General features: G+C 39.3%; 1 protein-coding gene across 4 annotated transcripts in view; it reads right to left on the bottom strand.

Annotated features, from left to right (window-relative positions):
- SRGAP2 (SLIT-ROBO Rho GTPase activating protein 2) overlaps positions 1-21,371 on the bottom strand; it is a 249,457-nt gene that overhangs the window by 109,588 nt on the left and 118,498 nt on the right. For all 4 annotated transcript variants that reach the window (XM_036273719.1, XM_036273722.1, XM_036273720.1 and 1 more), the window contains exon 4: positions 15,815-15,977. In XM_036273719.1, coding sequence (XP_036129612.1) covers positions 15,815-15,977 — 163 coding nt within the window. The remainder of the gene's footprint in view (positions 1-15,814; positions 15,978-21,371) is intronic.

Below are 21,371 nucleotides of genomic sequence, written 5' to 3'. Positions count from 1 at the left end.
GCATTTTCTGGGGCTTGGAACGAATTAATCCAGTTTCCATTATTTCCTATTGGGTTTCATTGCTTCGGTTCTCGAACAATTTGGTTCTCGACCGTCCTCCTGGAACGAATTATGTTCGAGAACCGAGGTATCATTGTACTTTCTTTCCAGGTTTTACTGATTTTCATGAGATTCTGGAAAGGAAGAGTGAGGGAATTAGTAATTTCCTTGCGTAAAGATGAGGATACTGAAACCTAGCATGATGAAAGAACACGAAACCAGGAGGGCCCAGGTCTACGATTCCCTGCTGAGCTCAGAGACAATGAGGAAGACAGAAGAGGAAGAAAAAGGGAGGGACAGAAGAAGGGAAAGCCCAGTTCCTTTCCTCACGTCAAATGGAAATACAGTCTTCCCAAATGAGAGCACAGACAGTCCAGTCACCCAGAAAACAAGTGACTTCCAAGAAGATACCACGAGATTCTAAATTGCTTCGGCAAGTACCAGAACATGGTCTAGCAGACAGTCAAAACAACACAGCCCAGCCCAGCCAGTGTGGCTCAGTGGCTGAGCGTTGACTCAAACTTCAAGAGGTCGTTGGTTTGATTCCCGGTCAGGGTATATACTCAGGTTGTGGGCCAAATCCCCAGTGGGGGACAGACAGGAGGCAGCTGATCAATGTTCTCTCTCATCAATGTTTCCATTTCTCTCTCTCCCTTCCCCTTCCTCTCTCTCTAAAATCAATAAAGAAAAAAAAAAAATTAAACAGCAACAACAACACAGCCAAAGAACCATAAGAAATGTATGAATGGGTCAGCCAGAAGACAGAATGCTATATACAATCATGAAAAACAATGCTTTTAAAGAAGATGGTATGTCATATGAAATTACACAAAACTTAATACACAATATAATCCTAATTTTCTAGAGAAAATACATATAGAAAAAAGATTAGAAGGAAATACACCTAAATGTTAGTATCGATTCTAAGTATTCATTATTTTTTTATATTATTTTAGTTTTCCCCATAATATCTTGAAAAAATATGTATTTTTAAAAATTAACTATAGAGAAGGAGGGAGGGAAGGAAGGAGGGTGGAAGGGAGGGAGAGAGAGAGAGGGAGGGAGGGAAGAAGGGAGGGAGGGAAGAAAAGAGGGAGGGATGGGGAGGGAGAAAGAGATCGATTTGTTGTTCCACTTATTTATGCATTCATTGGTTGATTCTTGTATATGCCCTGACCAGGGACTGAACCTGCAACCGTGGCATATCGGGACAACACTCTAACTGAGCTATGACAACATGTATTTCTTTCATCATTGTATAAAATCTAAGTTAAAGGGGTTTTAGCTTGTTTCAAAATCAAGGAAATATAAAATAAAAACAGAAAATGTTACTTCTTAGTCCTGTCCCTGGGCCTTAATAACAACTACTTAGTTCAACAAAAGGATGCTTCCAAGAGCTCTTGAGACCAGGAAGAAAGATACTCCGAGGTTCCTATGGGCTCTTAAAGACAAGAATTAGTGCAGACAATTAAGATTAGTCTATAACTGGAAGTTTCATGTTGAATAAGTATTAGGAAAAGCTGAATTACAGACCCAAATGATTTATGGAACATGAATAAAAGAAGTGGGAGACACACACAGAGTGAGAGAGAAACCCAAAACACCTAAGGGCTGGGCTTAAAAGCAAAGAAGGGTAGAATAAGGCAGAAAAACCAAGATATCAGAGAAAGTCCAGTACTGTACAGAAAGAAGATGAGAATGGAAAAACCAAAGATGCTATCTCAAAAGAAAAATTAAAAATTTTTTTTTTCTCATTTGAAATAAAAATCATGCTCAGACAAGCAGAGAGAAATTCAAAGGAAAACTCTTGACAAAGATAAATAGGAGAATCAAAAGAGGCTAGTCCTCCAAGAAGAGAGGCGGAAATAAAAAATGCCTACTCTCTCTGGATAAGCTTGGCAAGAAGCAGAATCAGAATGGCACAATGGAAACTCTAGCCTGGCACAGGCAGGAACATCTAAATGTACTCTGCTTGTGTAATACAGGCAGAATACACAAGCCACTGATTCCTTGCATAAGCACTGGCCCTTCCGCTTACCAATATAATGACTGCCATCTTCCTATATGGAAAGGAGGCAGCAGAACATGGTGATGTAAAGAGAGGACTCAGGGCTACCTAGATGTAAATCCCAATTCGGCCACCAACCAACTTTGTAACCTTGAATCAATGCTTCACCACTCTGCCCTTGTTCTTATCCATAAATGGAGATGATAAAACCAGTACCCATCTTAAAGGGTTATTGTGGTGATTAAAAAGATTAATACATGTAAAGTACTTAGCACAGTCCCTAGGCATGGTTAACATTTATTTTGTATTAGCTATTATTATTATTATTATTATATATATATTTTTTATTATAGCTGTGAATCTTATAATAAAAAACTGGCACCTAGTCAGCTTCCACACCATTAGTGTAGTTCTCCAGGGAGTAATAAGTTTCTACAAACTACTATGTATTTGCAAGGTGCCTGATGAGCTGTATTAATAATCTTCTCCTTTTCTCAGAGAGGCATCTTACAGTCAAGTATATATAAGAGGTACAGAGATGGTAAAAAGTAACTTGGCTATAATTATCACTGATGTTAAAACCATTGCATGGACGACTGAATTGACACCCAACATTTGCATGACAGCACCTTACAATAACACCATATTACGTGAGAAAAAGTCTAACTGTGAAATAGAGGGTTCAGACTGTCACCACCCTAATCTGGGGGTGGGGGTGGGGTCAATATTCACATCACTATTGGTGGGCTGACTCGATGCTATTTCTTGATATAACATGAAATACGTACTGCACGTCACCTATCATGCATTCCAGTAAAAAATATATAGCTTGAAAAGATTTGGCCTTCAGAACCAACTTCCAATTTACAGAAAATACAGAATACAGGAAGAAGTTAAACAACAATTTAAGGAAACAACCAACCAAATCTAGATGATGGGACAATCTGCTGGAAAACTGGCCTTGTCTATTCAACAAATCACTGTCCTGGAAAAGGAACAGAACTAGAATAAAAGACATAAAACATAAAACTTAAGGAACATGAAACCAGTGTGCACTAGATACTGAGTTGGACAAACTAGTTGTTGAACATATTTTTAGGACAATTAGGAAAATGTTTACATGGCTTGGGTAGTAGATGAGATGAAAATTTACTGAAATGGAAACATGGAGATCTTAACTAAAATAACAGATTACAAAATAGCATGTACAATACAATCTTGTTTTTGTATTATACAGAGTGAGGCAAAAAAAGGTTTACAGTTGTTTGTATGGAAAATAATTAATAGATAAAAGAATAAATTGTTTCATGTACTGACAACTGTAAACCTCCTTTTGCCCCACCCTGTATTTTCACTTCTTGTATTTTATAATTTGCTACAGTGCACTGTGATTTTGTACAATAAACTGTAAAATTTTAAAAGATTATTCAAGACAATAGAGAGCAAGGAGGTAGAGAGGGGGAAAAAAGGAGGAGAAGAAGGAGAGGCAGAAAAAAGGGAGGGGAAAAAGAAAGATAGAGGGAAAGGTAGGAAGAAAAAGAAAAGCAGGTTTTAAATTCATGATCCTTAAAGCTCAGATTGAGACCAGGTCCAACAATCTGATTTGGCAACAACTGTTTTCTAAAGATATCTCCTATAAATCCTGAAACATAAGGTGGCAGGGTAATGTAGTAGAAAAAGCATGAGCATTCAAATTCCAATGTCACCTCTTCTTGGTCTTATAAGAGTGTTTTACCAAGGTGAGTTTTAATTTTTTCAGCCATACAATGGGGAAAAAATGACCTTCCAATAAAATATTCATAGCAACATTATTCATCATAGCCTCAAACTAGAGGCTGGTAGCTTGAAAGTATCAAATGCCATCAACAGTAGAACGTAGAATGGATAAAACTAAAAGTTTCGTGTCCCAGGACTCCCTCAGCCCCAGGCAAACTCGGACCGTTGATCATCCTAGCTGCTGCCTACCATAGAGACAGAATTTGGAATTCAAAGCCTGCCAAGTGAGAGGGGCTTGATAAATGACTTGGGCTTTCCATGAAAACTCCAGAAAGGTCATGCCTTAAGTGTTTAGAATATGTTCTAGGACTAAGGATAAAACCAAAACAGACCTACTTTAACAAAATATAAAACCAATTCCCCACAAGTTTGAGGTGATGAATCTGTAATTTAACTGCCTATTAGAACAAAAGTTAACACTTTCTAGAGGAAGATAAGCATATCTAGAGACTCTACAATGTATCAGCTACAGTGTCCAATATGTCATAAAAAATTAGTAGATGTAATAAAAATATATGTGCCCAGTGGACAAGAGAAAAACCAATAAATAGAAACAGAACCACAGATGATATAGGTATTAAAAATAGTAGATAAGAAAACCTAAATGATTGCCAGATAAGTTTTTTTTTTTTTTTATCCTCACCCAAGGACATTTTTGCATTTATCTTCAGATAGAGCTGGAGGGAGAGAGGGGGTAAGAGAGAGAGAGAGAAACATCGAGTGGTTGCCACCCGCACGACCCAACCAGAGCTGGGGACAAACTGCAACCGAGGTACGTGACCTTAGTGGGAACAGAACCCTGGTCTCTCTGGACTGCAGACCGATGCTCTAACCGCTGAGCCAAACCGGCCAGGGCTAGATATGTTTTTTAAAAATATATTTTTATTGATTTTTTTTTTAAGAGAGAGATAGAAACATCAATGTGAGAGAAAAACATCCATTGGCTGCCTCCTGCACACCCCCTACTAGAGATCGAGCCCACAACCTGGGCATGAGTCCTGACTGAGAATCAAACCAGGACCTCTCAGTCCACGGGATGACACTCAAGCCACTGAGCCACACTGGCTGGGTGCCAGATATGTTTCAAAAATAACAAATGAAGAGAAGAAAATTTCAAGAGACACATGGAAAACTAGAAAAGAAACAAAGGAAAATCCTAAAACTAAAAAATACAATATCTAAAATAAAAAATTAATTGGACAGTATTAATAGCAGACTGATGCAACAAAATATTATTAAACTTTAGAAATCATCTAAACTAAAGCACTTGGGGTAGGGGGGGAGCTTCCCTTAATTACTGTGTGTCTGTTATCAAGCAGTCTAACAGATGTGCAATTGGAGTCAAAGTAAGAGAAAATGGGACAGAAAAAATATTTGCCAGAAATTTTCCCAAAGTAAAGAAAAACCACTAACCACAGATTCAAGATACTTAGGTATTGTATTTATCCAAGCCCAGTAAGAACAATGAAAACTACACTTAGACTCATCAGAGTCAAACTGCTAAAGAAATCCAAAGACAAAGAAAAAATATTAAAAGCAGCCATAAAAACCCCCAAACATTACATCCAGGGGAGCAAACAATAAAAATCAAAGCTAACTTCTTATCAGAAACAATGGAGGCCAGAAAACAAAAGAATGACATATTTAAATTATTGACAGAATATTATATGATTCGATTTACATAAATTTTTTTTAAACAGTCAAATACTTCTATTGTGTTAGAAGTCAGAATAGTGGCTACCTTCTAGGGCAATGGTTCTCAACCTTCCTAATGCAGCGACCCTTTATTACAGTTCCTCATGTTGTTTGTGCGTATCTGCATGTGGGCGGACCCACCTGGAAACGATAGAGGAGCATGTCTGGCTTCCTAAGACCAACGGAAATATGTGTTTTCTGATGGTCTTGGGCGACCCCTGTGAAAGGGGTTGAGAACCACTGTTCTAGGGGATGATGAATGGAAGAGGGCACAAAGGGTGATATGAAATACTGATAACATTCTTTTCTTCATCTGGGTACTAAGTACACAGTTGTTTTCAGTTTGTAAAAATTCACTGAGCTGTACACTTTACAATATGTGTACTTTCTTTGTGTATTTTATACTTCATAAAAAGTTAAGAAAAACACTTGCAAAATACATGAAAAGATCAGAGAAAATATATTTAAGGCTTACTACAGTGTATAATATTTATAGTAGGCATTTTATAAAAGCTTATTATTATCATCATCATGACACAGAGAGTTTTAGGAGATCTAAGTAGATTTTTAAAAATAGCCTGAAAAGCCCTAAGTTCAATGGGAGGAAATCTTCCTACTCAATTTGATTTTAAGTTCTTTTTTTTTAATTTATTTTTTTGCCCTGCCCCATTTGGCTCAGCGGTTAGAGCGTCGGCCTGCAGACTATAGAGTCCCGGGTTTGGTTTCCACTGAGGGCATGTACCTCAGTTGCAGTTTGTCTCTGGCCCCGGTTGGGGTCGTGTGGGTGGCAACCAGTCAATGGTCTCTCTCACATCGATGTTTCTCTCTCTTCCTCCCTCTCTCCCTCCCGCTCTATCTGAAGATAAATGCAAAAATGTCCTCGGGTGAGGATAAAAAATAATAATAACAACCCCTCTATGCCCTCTTCCACCCCAACCCAAATTTTCAGCTTTTTGGCACTAGCATAATGCTGTGTTTATAGTAGTATGCTTTTTTAGCTTAGGGGCATATTCAATTACAAGGTTGCATTTGGACACTTGTTTTCTGTCCACTGTGCCTCTCTTTCTACACTCCATATATTTTTTATTGTCCTTCAGATTCTCTTAATCATCCTTTGATTTATAAAGACTGAAGTACCATTATACCTCTGAATCTTTTAAACATAGCACCTTACTTAGGCTCTTTCAGAAAAGGTAGATAGATACCTGAGAACTAAACACCAAAAAGGCAAACATATAAATCAACCTAAGCAAAAGATTGCAGGCGTCTTTGATGCATACATTCCCTCTGAGCTGAATCTTCCTAAGTCAAAAAAAAAAAGGCTAGACCACCAGAGAGAGCCCGAAGGGAGAGGATACAGATGCTGCTGACCTAGTGTCACAGAAACCAAAGCTAAAATGCCAGTAACAGCACTAGCTGCAAAGCTCCCCTGACACCCCTTATCAGCAGAGATACCTTTGAAGTAGCTGGCTGCCTTCCATCCCCTACTCAAATCAGCTCAGCTTTGCATTCTATTCTTTTTTTCCAAAAGGATCTCTTCATCAGATATGAGAGAATAAAGCTCAATTAATCAGAACAGATTTTTGCTACCAACAAGATAAAATGGACAAATGGAGCAGCTGCCTGTAAAGCACTGCACAACATTGTTAGTGACCATGTTATGATGTGGAGGAAATTCAATCAATAACAGATCCTGAGTTCAGTGGGGGAGGAAGGGGAGGGTGATTGAAAAATCACTCATCTACTCCTCCCAAAGACATCTCCAAGTTAAACCCTTTCTCAAGAGGGCAGAACACAACCACTGGAAATCCATTCTTTGGGTTATTTCTTCTTTTCTTATTTATGACACCACCACCACCACAGCACATGTCTCCTTACAGAATCATCATCCTCTCTCCTCACACATGTCAAACAGCTGGACCCAAAAACTCCCTAGGAAATCCTATTCCAATCCAAAGGGGATAAACAGGTAGGTAGGTAACATGTACTGCTTTTAGTTTGAAATCTCCTTTATCCTCTTTTACAGCAAGACCCATTTCCTTGGTGCCAAAGAAATCTGACTGGTCATGGCAATTCTCTTTTTATTTCCGATATTGTATCATGATTTATCTGCTAATGAGGAAAGGACATGTTTAACATCTGGAGGCCCTGGAGAAAAGTATTAATTGAGTATCTTACATTTCTTCCTCAGCATCCTTCTTACATTCCCCACTTCCTGCAGTGTGACTTATTTATCTGAAGCCAGACTCACCCTTTGTCACCCTCCAAGAATAAAGTAGGAAAACCACAATGGGTTGCCTAGACAAACCAATCCAGATGCTTCAACACTGTCTGTTGCAGGAGTGAACATTGTAGATAGGATCTTATGACTTCAAATGTGCTCTGTGCTCTTGGGTTTCCCAAAGATGGAAACCAGATTATCTACAGCAGTGGTTCTCAACCCTGGCTATGTGCAAGAATCACCTAGGCCCTGGGGTGAGGCCTTGGCATTATATTTTTATTATCTTTTAAATCAACTTTATTGAGACATAATAAACATACAATAAAATCTACTATTTTAAGTATATAGTATAAGCTTTGACAATTGCACATACTCATGTAACCACAACCATAATTAAGATTGTATACTATTTCCATAACTGCAGAAGCTCCTTTATGTCCCTTTGCAGTCAATCCCTCACCCCTACACTGGCCTCAGGCAATCACTGATTTGCTTCTATCACTATGGATCAGAGTTATCTTTTCTAAAATTTCATACAAATGGCCCGGCTGGTGTGGCTCAGTGGTTTAGCACCGACCCATGACCAAGAGGTCGCCAATTCAATTCCCGGTTAGGGCACATGCCCAGGTTGTGGGCCAAATCCCCACCGGAGGGCATGCAGGAGGCAGCCAATCAGTGTTCTCTCTCATCCATGTTTCTCTCTCTCTCCCTCTCTCTCCAAAATCAATAAAGAAAAAAAAAATTGTTAATAAAAATTCATACAAATGGACTAATTGTGTCTGGCTTCTTTTTATCAGTATAAGGTTTTTAGAGTTCATCTACATTATTCTATCATCAGCATTCTGTTTCTTTTTATTGCTGAGTAGTATTCATATATGGAAATACCCACCTATGTCTTTCCATTCATCTGTTGATGGATATTTGAGTTTTTTCCAGTTTGGGCTATCATGAATAAAATATTAGCTTCCTACGGCAGCCATAATAAATTACTGCAAACTTGGTTGCTTAAAACAACACGCATTTATTCTCTTATAGTTCTGGAAGTCAGAAGTCCAAAATCAATTTTACTAGCACAAAACCAAGGTATCAGAAGGTCTGTGTTCCCGCAGGAGGCTCTCAGGGAGAATTCGTTTCCTTGCCTTTTCCAGCTACAGTCCTTGGCTCATGGCCTCTTCCTCCTAGTAGCTTCGCTCTCTGACTGCTTCTCTCTGCGTCTATCACATGGCCTTCTTCTCTTTGTCTATATCTCCCTTCATCTTCTTATAAGGACACTAATGATTGCATTTAGGGACCACGTGGATAATCAAGCATGATATCCCCATCACAAGATCCTCAAATTCATCACATGTACAAAGTCTTATATGAATAAATTAATATCCATAGGTTCCAGCGATTAGGACACAAACATCTTTGGGAGGTGGGCGGAGGGGGACCATTATTCAGCCCATAACAAAAGCTATTAGGAATATTCAAGTACAAGTCTTTGTGTAGATAAATGCTTTTATTTCTCTTATGTAAATACCTAGATATGGAATTTCTGAGTCATATGGTAAGTACATATTTAACTGCATAAAAACTGTAAAGCTACTTTCTAAAGTGCTTGTACCACTTTACATTCTCACCAGCAACATGAGAATTCCATCCATCCTCACTAATAGGTGGTACTGTCAGTCTTTTTTCATTTTAACCATTCTAGTGATATGCTATATATCTAGAGATATAGCATATATCTCCTTATAGCATACATCTCCTTATAGTTTCAATTTGCATTTCCCTGATGATTAATTATAATAAGCATCTTATGCGCATATTGGCCATTTATATATCTTTTGGTCGTTAATCCTCACCTGAAGATATTTTTCCATTGATATTTTGATAGAGTGGGGACAGGTGTGGGGGGAGAGAAACATCGATGTGAGAGAGACACATGGATTGGTTGGCTTCCACACGACCCTGACTGGGGATTGAACCTGCAACCCAGTACGAGGCCCTGACCAGGAATTAAACCCACAACCACTTGATCCACAGGCCAACGCTGCAACCCCTGAGCCAAACCAGCCTGGGTCATTTATATATCTTTAATGAAGTGTCTATTAAAATTTTTTGTCTATTTTTAAAAATGTAAATGGCTTTTCTTCTTATTGAGTAATATTACATATTACTCATATATAGTACATATTACATATATACTCTCCCAGCCTGTGGCTTATCTTTCATTTTCTTAACAGTGTCTTTCCAAGAGCAAAAGTCCAAGAATTGGTGAAGTCCAATTTATCTTTTCTTTTATACTTCATGCTTTTTTTTTTAATCCTCACCCGAGGACATTTTTCCATTTTTTATTCAGATAGAGTGGGAAGGAGAGAGAGGAAGAGAGAGAAGCATCGATGTGAAAGGGACACATCGAGTGGCCACCACCCACACGTCCCAACCAGGGCCGAGGACAAACTGCAGCCAAGGTACATGCCCTTAGCGGGAACCGAACCTGGGTCCCTGTGGACCGCAGGCTGACGCTCCAACCGCTGAGCCAAACTGGCCAGGGCTACTTCATGCTTTTTATATCCTAAAAAATCTTGTCTATTCAAGATCACAAATATATTCTTTTTAATGCCCAAGTGACTCTCATGCACAGGCCAAGTTAAGAGCTACTGGTCTACTGGAAATCTGAGTTAGCTTTCTCAATTGAACTTGACTTTCTGCCACAGAACCTTCTGGTAATAAAGGTAAGAAAGGAGTATAGTTAACTAGAATACTGTAAAACAGGATGCAACTGAGAGCCTCTGGACAACTGACCAGCTTCCGAACCCAAATGTGAGCAAGCTGTTCAGGGCTAAAAACAGTGACTTGAAAAGCAAAGTCAAGGTACTTGAAGTGTGCTGAGCTAGAGCAAAGAAGGAAGAGAGAACAGGACTGTCCTGTCCCCTCTGGGAAAAAGCACACCCAAGTTTATTTCAGTTTATGCTGAGAAAGTGGAGAAAATTACTTCTATTCTTGGTGGGATTCTTTAGAACGAGCTTCTCACAGAGACGACACGGAACTTGGAGTATTTGGCAGTGTTTGGCCACCGTTTTTTAAGCCACTGCTTTAAAAAATGAAGGTGGCAGCAATAATATTTGCCCAAATCTTGGTTCCAACAGGGGTTAGACAGACTGAGCTTTCATTACATGAGAAGAGATGTCAGGAGCACCAAATCGGCTCAATTTGCCCTGGACTCCTAGACAAAGTGGGTCTGTTTCTAAGCTGTGGACAGGAGTCTACTTTCTCCAGATGTTATATTTAGCTAAAGGAATCCACTACGGTTTTATGCAAATGTAAAATATGTCCCTGCAAACAACCACAAGCCAGAAGGCTAGCAGGGAGCATCCCTTAAGGGGGTTCAGTAGCATAGAGGAGCCAATTGTGCAGCCTCCCTGACATCCCCAAATTAGCTGAGTTAGCTGTGAGCCAGATTTTTGGCCAGTTCTCCCATTTAATGAATCTTTGTTTCCCTCTTACTAGAGAGTCTGTCCCCAGGGAGAAAAGCACATACTGCCCTACTTCCCTCTCAATTTCCAGCTGCTTGCCCAGCCGCCAGGTAGAAACAACCCCATGTTGATGCTTAACACCTCCACACCTTTTGAAGGTCTGTGTTCAAGAGAAAAGGCTACATTAATTCTGTAACTAAGTGAAATAGCTGGATTCAAAAGAAAAGAGTAAGAAAGTCCCGAATACCCTCTACTCTGCACACCGTACCTAGAGAGTCCTACAAGAACACGTAGATAGAAACCTTGAGTTCCAGAGCCAAATGACTGGATTTAAATACTAGCTTCACCTCTTTTTTGTTTCCTCTCTCTAAGACTCAGTTTCCTCCTTCATCAAACAGGGACAATAATAGTGCCTACCTTACAGAAGTATTGTAAGGATTAAAAGGGATCATGTATATACTGTTTAACACTGTACCTGGCACATAAGAATTCAGAAATGTTGGTGTTTATCATAACCTGTGCCAGTGAATCAGGTTTTATAAATTAAAAAGAAAGAAGAGGAGGAGGAAGAGGAAAGGAGACAATGCACATTTTTTGCTAATGATGAATAGATTCAAATTCGTGAATTTTCATGGGTATCTATAGCTGAACCAGAAATAAAGGTATTCTTTCTGAAGTTGGTGTCTCCAGAGAACTGCAGAGTTTTCTTTTACTGTTGTAACCAAATTTACAGGTAAAATAAAAGGTGTATATTTTATAGACGTGTATTCCACTTTGGCGTCTCTCGGTTGTTGGCCTTTACAGGTAACAGAATCTGAGTGCTTCATTCCTCAGGAAATTCAGTCTTTGATTGCTTAAGCTAGTCCCCTCCTCCAAACCCACATCCACTTTTGTTTGTCCTTATGTCAGGGACTGCAACTTACCTATGACGAATTAACAAAGGTCACCAACAACTGGAAGAAAGCCCCAGTGTACAATACCTTGTCATCACAGAATTACAGTATATTAAATTTCTTTTTTTTTTTTTTTTTTATCCTCACCCGAGGACATTTTTCCATTTTTTGTTCAGATAGAGTGGGAGGGAGAGAGAGAGAGAAACATCGACGTGAAGGGACACATCGAGTGGCTGCCACCGCACGACCAACCAGGGCCGGGGACAAACTGCAACCGAAGTACGTGCCCTTAGCGGGAACCGAACCCGGGTCTCTCCGGACCGCAGGCCGATGCTCTAACCGCTGGGCCAAACCGGCCCGGGCATTTTTTTTTTTTTTTTTAATTTTATTTTATTTATTTATTTTATTTTATTTTTTTTTATCCTCACCCGAGGACATTTTTCATTTTTTGTTCAGATAGAGCGGGAGGGAGAGAGAAGAGAGAGAGAGAAACATCGACGTGAAGGGACACATCGAGTGGCCGCCACCCGCACCACCAACCAGGGCCGGGGACAAACTGCAACCGAGGTACGCGCCCTTAGCGGGAACCGAACCCGGGTCTCTCTGTACCGCAGGCCGACGCTCCAACCGCTGAGCCAAACTGGCCAGGGCAATTTCAAAAGCAGCATGGAGATCACATAGTCAAACTCTTTTTAAAAAAAGAAAAAAAAAAAAACTTTAGGGAATTGAGGCACAGAAAAGAGTAGTAATCATCCAAGGTGTCAGAGTACTAGCAGAGTTTAGCACGAGAGAAAAGGTCACTTGGAAAAGGCCTCTGCTCTGAGAGCACAAGCCAAGCTCTGGAAGCTTCACACAGCTGACAGGGTAGCTAGGTACAGTCTTTAGCTCTCTTATCTGATTATACCCAGTGGGATTCTAATTCTTCATGTGCAACATACTCTAAACAAAAGAGATTTAAAAATCAAGATATGGAGACAGAATGCTTCTTTGCCCATTACTAGAAAGCAGAGACAGAACAAAATGAATCTGTAATTTAATTTTAACAATTTATAAAGATCAAGAGAAAACCCTATGATCTGTAACTATATACAATGATATGACTATATCTCATGAAGATGAATGAGAGAAACCAGACAGAAAAGAGTACACGCTGTATATCCTACTTATATAAAGCATAAAACCAATCAAAATGAATCTCTGCTATTCAAAGTTATGACGATTGTTATCCTTGGGGTCTGGGACCCTCTCCTAACTCCCTAATGACTAGAAGAAAGGGAGGAGGTAGTGCTTCTAGGGTACTGAAATATTGTTTTTCTTGATCTGGGAGCTAAAATACCAAGTATGTTCAGTTTTTAAAAATGCGTTTAGCTGCCCTGGCCGGCTTGGCTCAGCGGTTAGACCATCCGCCTGCGGTCCGGAGAGACCCGGGTTCAGTTCCCGCTAAGGGCGCGTACCTCGGTTGCAGTTTGTCCCCGGCCCTGGTTGGTCGTGCGGGTGGCAGCCACTCGATGTGTCCCTTTCACATCGATGTTTCCCTCTCTCTCTCTCTTCTTCTCTCTCCCTCCCACTCTATCTGTGCAAAAAATGGAAAAATGTCCTCGGGTGAGGATTAAAAAAAAAAATGCATTTAGCTATAAGCCTATGTTATGTGTACTTTTCTTCAATGAAATGAATATATAAGCAGTCCTGTAAGTAATTAGAAAGTCTTTTTTAAGACTTTCTATACCCCCAGCATAGAAATGCCCAGCTTGCGAAGGTCAACCCTGAGACCACGGCTAGGAATATCATTCACTATAGATTATCCTTCTGGAGGGCAAATGCCCCATGTCTTGTATATGTTCCCTGCAATTAGGCCTTTAGTAAAGAGCACCTGAGGAACAGGAAAACTCATGGCTTTGCTAACTGGCTGTATTCAACACAAACATCTCTGAGATCTGGAGAGATCTCTCAGGTTCTTCCCTAAACTTCTAAAGCTGGGAGAAAAAGGGAGTTGAGAGATTGGATGACACCTAGATAAGTGAACATCTCTCACAGGAGTTTTTTTCTCAGATGAACACAGAAAATAGAGGAGACAACTATCAGTCAACCCCTTTACTTCTCAAGATAGTTTAGGTGGTTGTTGAGGTCATAAAGAAGAGCTGATTACTATCAAGGTCCTATCTAAATAGGTTTTAAATTTTTATAATAAAAATTGTAAATATTTAAGGTGTAAATAGACATAAAATACACACACAGAGAGAAATGATCTCTATAATCAAGCTAATTAACATCTCCTCACATAGTTACCTTTCTGTGTGTGTGTGAAAAGAGCACCTGAACTCTACTCTCAACTTATTTCCAATATAGTATTAACTATAGTTATTCATTTTAGCCACATACACACGTCACCAAGTGTTGCAGAATTATTCAAATTAATGACCCCAAGCTACAGCAGATGCTAAAAACCATTAGGAGATAGTGAAAAATACCCCTGCCCCTAAATGAAGCATGGCCCCAACCACAGCACAGCCAGTTCACTAAAAATAGCCAGTGAGATCTGGAAGAATTTATCTTTCTCTTCCCTCTTTTCATTGTCAGATGATTGTACCTTTAATATCCTGTCTCTAAGACACAGGGAAAGCCCCTTCACAGATGCAATTATGTAGATGGAAGTTTCTACATCATTTATTTTTTCATGCTGTTATAAACAGAAAAAATCAGATTCTAATTCCAGACCTACTGAGATCTGGAAAACTTCCTAATGTTAAGAATCAGAAAACTGACCAAGAGCGATGGCTCCTGCTGACCACAGTCCTGTTTACTAAAGACGCTTCTCTTCCAGCCTCAAATTTTAATGCTGAATTTTGTAAACTGGAAGCCAATGAATTCCCTGTATATGAAACAAATAAAATAGCCCTACATACACTCCTTAAACCTGTAACTTGTGGGAAGATTATTTGCTTTCTGAAATGTCTTCTGCGGATCTCAGAACTTCAATGTTAGACATGGTGTATATCATGTACAATGGTTGGGGCTTTGGACACCATTTGTCACCAGAATTCATGAATAAATGACTCCACTGAGAGTTCAGGTTGAGGGAGCTTAGAAAAGAGGTTGCTGGGTTTCCAAGAGGGTAGTTCCACTACTGACATGTAAGGTGAATTTGGTATAAATTTCTTAAGATCATAACAATTTATTTTTAGTTTTTCCTTGGTCAAATTTTTCAAAGTACATTCAAGAAATTATGACAGATAACTGAGCTTCAAAAAGCATCAGGAACCCAAAGACAAAGATATGTCATGATAACAATAACCAAATTCACGAGTTCCCCTTGGACAAGGTAAAAACTTAAAAGAGAACTAAACCAAAAACAAACATATGAATCTGCTACAGAACTAGAAGAAAAAATACATGAAGTGACACTGAAGATCTTTGAATCTTAACAGCTCCACAACTCACAGAAATCAATCAAATATATTTATTGTTAACACATGCAGATTATGAATTATGCTGCTAATCCTGGGGTGATACCTTGAAAATGATTACCTTCCTGGACCTACTATTAATTCAGCCCAGAAAGAAAGAAAAGAATGTCAATTTAATATTTTGTCTACATGAGTATATGGTATGGAGTGACCAAGCAAGCCTTGTTAAGTGGGCCAATAAAATATTCTTTGTCTTATTTACAAAACTGGGTCATTGCTCCACCCAAGTATCTTTATGACTAGAAACAGCTATATACCTTTTTGAAGAGTCTTCCTGAGTCCTCGCTGACTTGAACAAATCGAGGAATGATATTATTCAGGTAGATGTCACTCAGCGTGGTGTGGTCCCTGCTCTCCCTCTTCACCTGGTTTAAGAGGAGATTCCAGCAATTGACTGGAGAGAGAACATTCTGATCCTTCCTGCAGAGAAACAGCAAGAAAAAAAAAAAACCATTGTTAGTAAGCAGCCAAGGCCAACATCTATGACTGCAATCCGTGCCACAAAATCACAGTGATCAAAGCCAAACCAGAAATAAAGATATTTTTTCTGAACTCTGCGCCTCTAGTTTTCTCTTTTTCTAAAAACTCAATGGTGGAAAAGGAGAATTAATAGTTATCTGTTGAACATCTATTAAGTTCCAGGAACTTGGAGAATGCTTTATTTGTATTATCTCATCTAAGCTCCATCATTGCATTGTTAAAAAAACAAAAACAAATTTAAAAAAACTACTATTTCCCCCATTTTACTGAGTAGAAAACTTGTCCACAGCTAGTAAGGAGTCATGGAGATAGTAAGATGAGGTCAGGGACCAGAACCACACTTCTATATTGTCTGACTAAAAGAAGGTCTAGGCTGTCTCGTCAAGTCCATTCCCATAGCCACCAAGTCTTTGGGTATGCATCTAGGGTTAGAGACAAAAGTTCAAGACTTTGCCTAGAGATAAAAATAACTAAAGCACTACAAACTAACCCCCCCCACACACACACACACACGCACAAACAAATTTATTTATTGCAGAATTCCATGAATACAACATTGGAGGCAGTCGCCATGAAAAAGTCACTAAAAAGTCTTCAGTCTCATAGAATGCACCCAAGGAGGCTTTGGTTTCACTGACTGAGCTATTATCTCATGTCCCATGCAACCTAGAGTACAACCTTCCTGAACCCATGTATCCCTAAAACCTCTATAGCCTGAGGGGAACAGTAAAGTGCCAAACCTAGGTGCTGATTTCTAATGAAAACATTATGATCCAAAAGAGTTATTCTCGCCCTGGCCGGTTTGGCTCAGCGGTTAGAGCGTCGGCCTGCGGTCCGGAGAGACCCGGGTTCGGTTTCCGCTAAGGGCACGTGCTTCGGTTGAAGTTTGTCCCTGGCCCTGGTTGGTCGTGTGGGTGGCAGCCACTCGATGTGTCCCTTCACGTCGATGTTTCTCTCTCTCTCTCTCTTCCTCTCTCTCCCTCCCACTCTATCTGAACAAAAAATGGAAAAATGTCCTCGGGTGAGGATTAAAAAAAAAAAAAAAGAGTTATTCTCTACTCAGTTCACAGCACCAATGTAAGCAACAGAAAGTTCTGCATCTGTAAGTTGGATCTCTTTAAGGAGAAAAACAGAAAGTAGGGGTTGCTTGGGGTACTATTTATCAAGGGTTTACTATGTATTTGGCACATAGCTGGGCCCTATAACTCATGCTGCTTAACTTGAACCCTAAAACAACCTGATGAAGTGGGTGTTATTAACCGCATTGAGCAAAAGAGGAAAAGTTGGACTGAGAAAGGTTAAATATTTTGGTCAAGGTCATATAGCTAAAAAGTGGCAATTCTGGAACTCAAAACAAAGCCTTGTCATTACAAAGAGAACTCCTAATCACTACAAAGAATCACAACCTGTTCATTCCCCTTACCCCTGTTCCCTCCCTCCAGTCCAACTCTCAGAGCAAAGAAAGTGGCTTGACTTGAGTCAGCACTGCCTCCATTCAGGCCTGGAGGCTGCCAGGCACCTGTGATTTGTAGAGCATGGACTTCAACTTAGAAGGGCTTTTCCCATTCTATTATGAGGTAACTGTTAACAAACAATCACGCCAAACCTAACTCTGGCTTCAGAACACACCGGACCATTAAGTCAAGTATCTGACTAACCAGCACCAAGACGGTGTTTTACACCAATGAATATTAGAGTCCAAATTAAAACTGTTCTATATTGCTTCCCATCCCCACCCTCTACCCCACACTTACTTACATCACATACACCTACATTACACTTCTGTGGTCAAAATCCCTAACACTCATGGGCTGACCACTGCCATAACATCATGTCCTCTTACCTTCCGAAATTAAAAGGTTACTATGGAAATAAAAAATATGTACTAGCGAGCAAGAGATACAAATATTCAAAATATTTAGCATCTGGAAAAAAGATGAATAGAAAATAATCTTAAATTCAAAATGGTGAGACATTTGGACAACATGCATTCAGTTACACTTGATGTTTCCATCACAAGAAAACTTTCAAATTGATTCCAGATTAGTTTCAGTTACAAAACCCTAAATAATCTAATTTATATTTGTATCAGGCAGTAAGATATCCATGTCTTCAGGAAGCACAGAATACATGAGGCACTTACATTTGCACAGATCGTATAAGATCTTAACTTTACAACTGGTTTCAACCTGCTTCTTATGAGTAAACATAAATTGGTGGTCTCTACTGCTTTTTTTCCTATAGTGCTTTACACACAAAAATTTCACAAACTTATAAACATTTGTATCTTAAAAGAATAAAGTACAGTATCAGGGGTGTTAAGTCACAGTGCACTGTGGGAGACAAAGACCTATAATACAAGAGAACTTCAGAGGTGAGAACAAAGGGTCAGCTAGCTCACACATGTACACCACAGATCACAAGTGGAGGCAGGAGAGGCAAAACCTATCTCACACCATGGAAAATGAAGCAGAGCATTAGTTCCAAGGGGACCCTCAGAAGAAAGGATGAAAAGAAATAAAAAGACGAGTTAATATAAAGGATGGGCAGAAAGTGCTAATCTTTTTAAATAAAATAACTTCACTTAATACTAATAAATTTCTATTTATTAAGAACTTCTAAGGTGCTACAAGTACTTTCCCACATGTATGTCTTTTTATCCTTACAGCATGTAGTGGGACAACCACTACCAGTTTCAGTGAGCAGGAACTTTTATTTTATTTTATTTTATTATTATTTTTAAAAAATATGTTTTAATTGATTTTTTTTTAGAGAAAGGACGAAATAGACACATTGATGTGAGAGAGAAACATCAATCAGCTGCCTCCTGCAATGCCCCCTACTGTGGATGGAGCCCCCCCACCCAAGTGTGTGCCCTGACCAGGAATCAAACAAGGACCTATCAGTCCATGGGAAGACACTCAATCCACTGAGCCACATCAGCCGGGCATGAGCAGGAGATTTTAAAGTGTGTTCTGAGAAACTCTGGAATTACAGAGAATCACATTTCAATTTCAAAGAACTATAACACATCCATCCAAATGAGCAACTCCCCACTTAAATGTACATGAGACCCAGAACCCAGTAGACATCATCACAATGTCTCATGGGCTGCCAGTTGGACTTTGTTGTATGCAAACTTTGGAATAAAGAATCAATCAGTGCATCTGAACTTCTGAAAAATGTACTACTGGCTAGAATGGATGTTGCTCTGTATAGATTTAGCTTTCATTCCAGCCTGTGTGCCTCCTTGAGTAAAACTGTTCAGGTGAGCACATTACTTGACACATAGTGGTTAAGTTTAACTACATGCCACAGAAGGCTCAGGGCTTACGCTGTGTTCGTGGTAGACTATGGTTGGGTCCTGAGAATATACATGCTCAATATCATCCTATCTCATTATCAACTGCAATGTTTCTTATACATTTTGGGGCTTATCCAATTAATATTTATGAATGGGTATGAGAATAGCTGGTAGGTAATATTGATTCAGCTTTAAAACAAAAATATCCTTTTTCAAGCATCTAAATCAATTTAAAACTATCTCAAAACAACTCATCTGTGTGAATTAGTAGTTTCTTGATATTGGGCAACCCAAACCAAAACCAGAAATAACTTGGATACTGAAACTGACTTAAAACTGCAACTCTGATTCATAATCCCAATTTCAATATTTTGGGTTCATAAACACAGTCTCATGTGCTCACTGACTGGCTCTGTAATAACTACTCTTTATAAATTTGCACTTCAAAAGTAAATTTACACTAGTAAATCTCTGCATATATGGGGGTTCTATGCAAAATTTTTCTGTAAAAAAATTTGTGGCTTTAAAAAATAGTATCAGACACTGTTCTCTGTTTTTTCTAGGGGTTTCCACTCTTTAAAAAAAATTTTTTTTTACTAATACTGTAGTTTTTCATATAACGTATTTGGTTCTTTGAGTCTGTATGCTTTTTCAGACTATATTCCTCCTTTCAACTGAGGTGTTTCAATTAATTCATTTATTTATTTTGGGAAGGTGGTGGGGCAGAAGAGGTGAAAGACATGTTGTAGGAGAGAAACACAAATGCACTGTAGAGACAATTTTCTCAGCCAACACGAACAAAGATAAAACACACTTCAGGCTGGAAAATAAGCAAGTCAACGAGACGTGATTTCATGGGGAGCATATTAAGGTTCTGCTAGAGTGGTTTCCTGCTTTAGCAGCTTTGTGGCCTTATTTTATTTGGGGCTGCTGGAGCCAGGGGAACTTCGTTTGGTTAGGAGATTGAAATTTGCCTTTATATCTTTTCCATCTATCATTTGTTTGTACAGTTTCTTTACTTTCCCTGCCCCCAGAGTCTTAGGTTGTGTAATACTTGGGCATTTAAAGAAAAAGGTCTACATCCCTTAGGAATGTGCTGAACAGCTGCAAACCTCCTCAAACACTAATCCCTAAAAAGCAGACAAAATATCCAGAAGTGTTTTTCTTACTTAAAAAAAATTTTTAGAAGGAAGATCAAAAAAACAACATACTGTACTTGAGAGGGGATGACTCTGGAGTCCAAACAAAGGAGGCCCAGAAAGTCACAAGCCGAACTGTGCATCCACTGTAGAGGTTATTGTACACGTACTGAAAGAAAGTAACCTGCACAGCTCGATCGTTAGCTTCAAATACATTAACCCAGTTTTTTCTTTGCAGCTTAGATTATTTATGGGTGTTCAACAAACTTGGCAACAAATGCTCAAAAGGATTTCTTTCAAATATCAAGGGTGAAGACCTCCATATAGGTCCAAGTTGGCTTGTATTGCATTTCCTTTTTTTTTCCATATCCCCTCTGGTTGGTTTCAGCTGTCTCATCTGTAAAATGGACATATGCCCTATCAGTGTACATCTAGCTCCCTAAAGATGTTCAGAGCATGCTTGCAAAATCCTGGGAGCTCTGCTGACCTAAGGTGCCATTTAATTAATAATTGCTCCGCTCACAGCTCTGCAGATGGGATGTGTGACACACGCTTGGCATCACTGGGTAGCAAGCGTCTGTATTGCTCTAGTGAAGAATGTTTCCCTTTGGGTCAACCATCTGACTTGCCCACCTCACAGGTCTGTTGTGTGGCTCAAATGAGACGGTGGATGCAAAAGAATTACATCAACAGTAAAACACTATACAAATGTGAAAAAAATATTATTATTTTTATTTCCTCAGTTTTCATCAACTTCCAACCAGCTCCTCACCTGGCCCTGGGCCAAGGCCAAGAGTGCAGCCTGCTGAAAACGAACAGCCCTCAGCAAATAATGTTCGGGATAAGACAGCAGCAACAGGCAATTAACCAAGCAGCTGTAGTTTCTGGGAA

This window comes from Molossus molossus, unplaced genomic scaffold (genome assembly GCF_014108415.1).
Source record: "Molossus molossus isolate mMolMol1 unplaced genomic scaffold, mMolMol1.p scaffold_m16_p_20, whole genome shotgun sequence".
Classification (NCBI taxonomy): Eukaryota; Metazoa; Chordata; class Mammalia; order Chiroptera; family Molossidae; genus Molossus; species Molossus molossus.
This window is presented reverse-complemented; position numbering and strand designations above follow the sequence as displayed.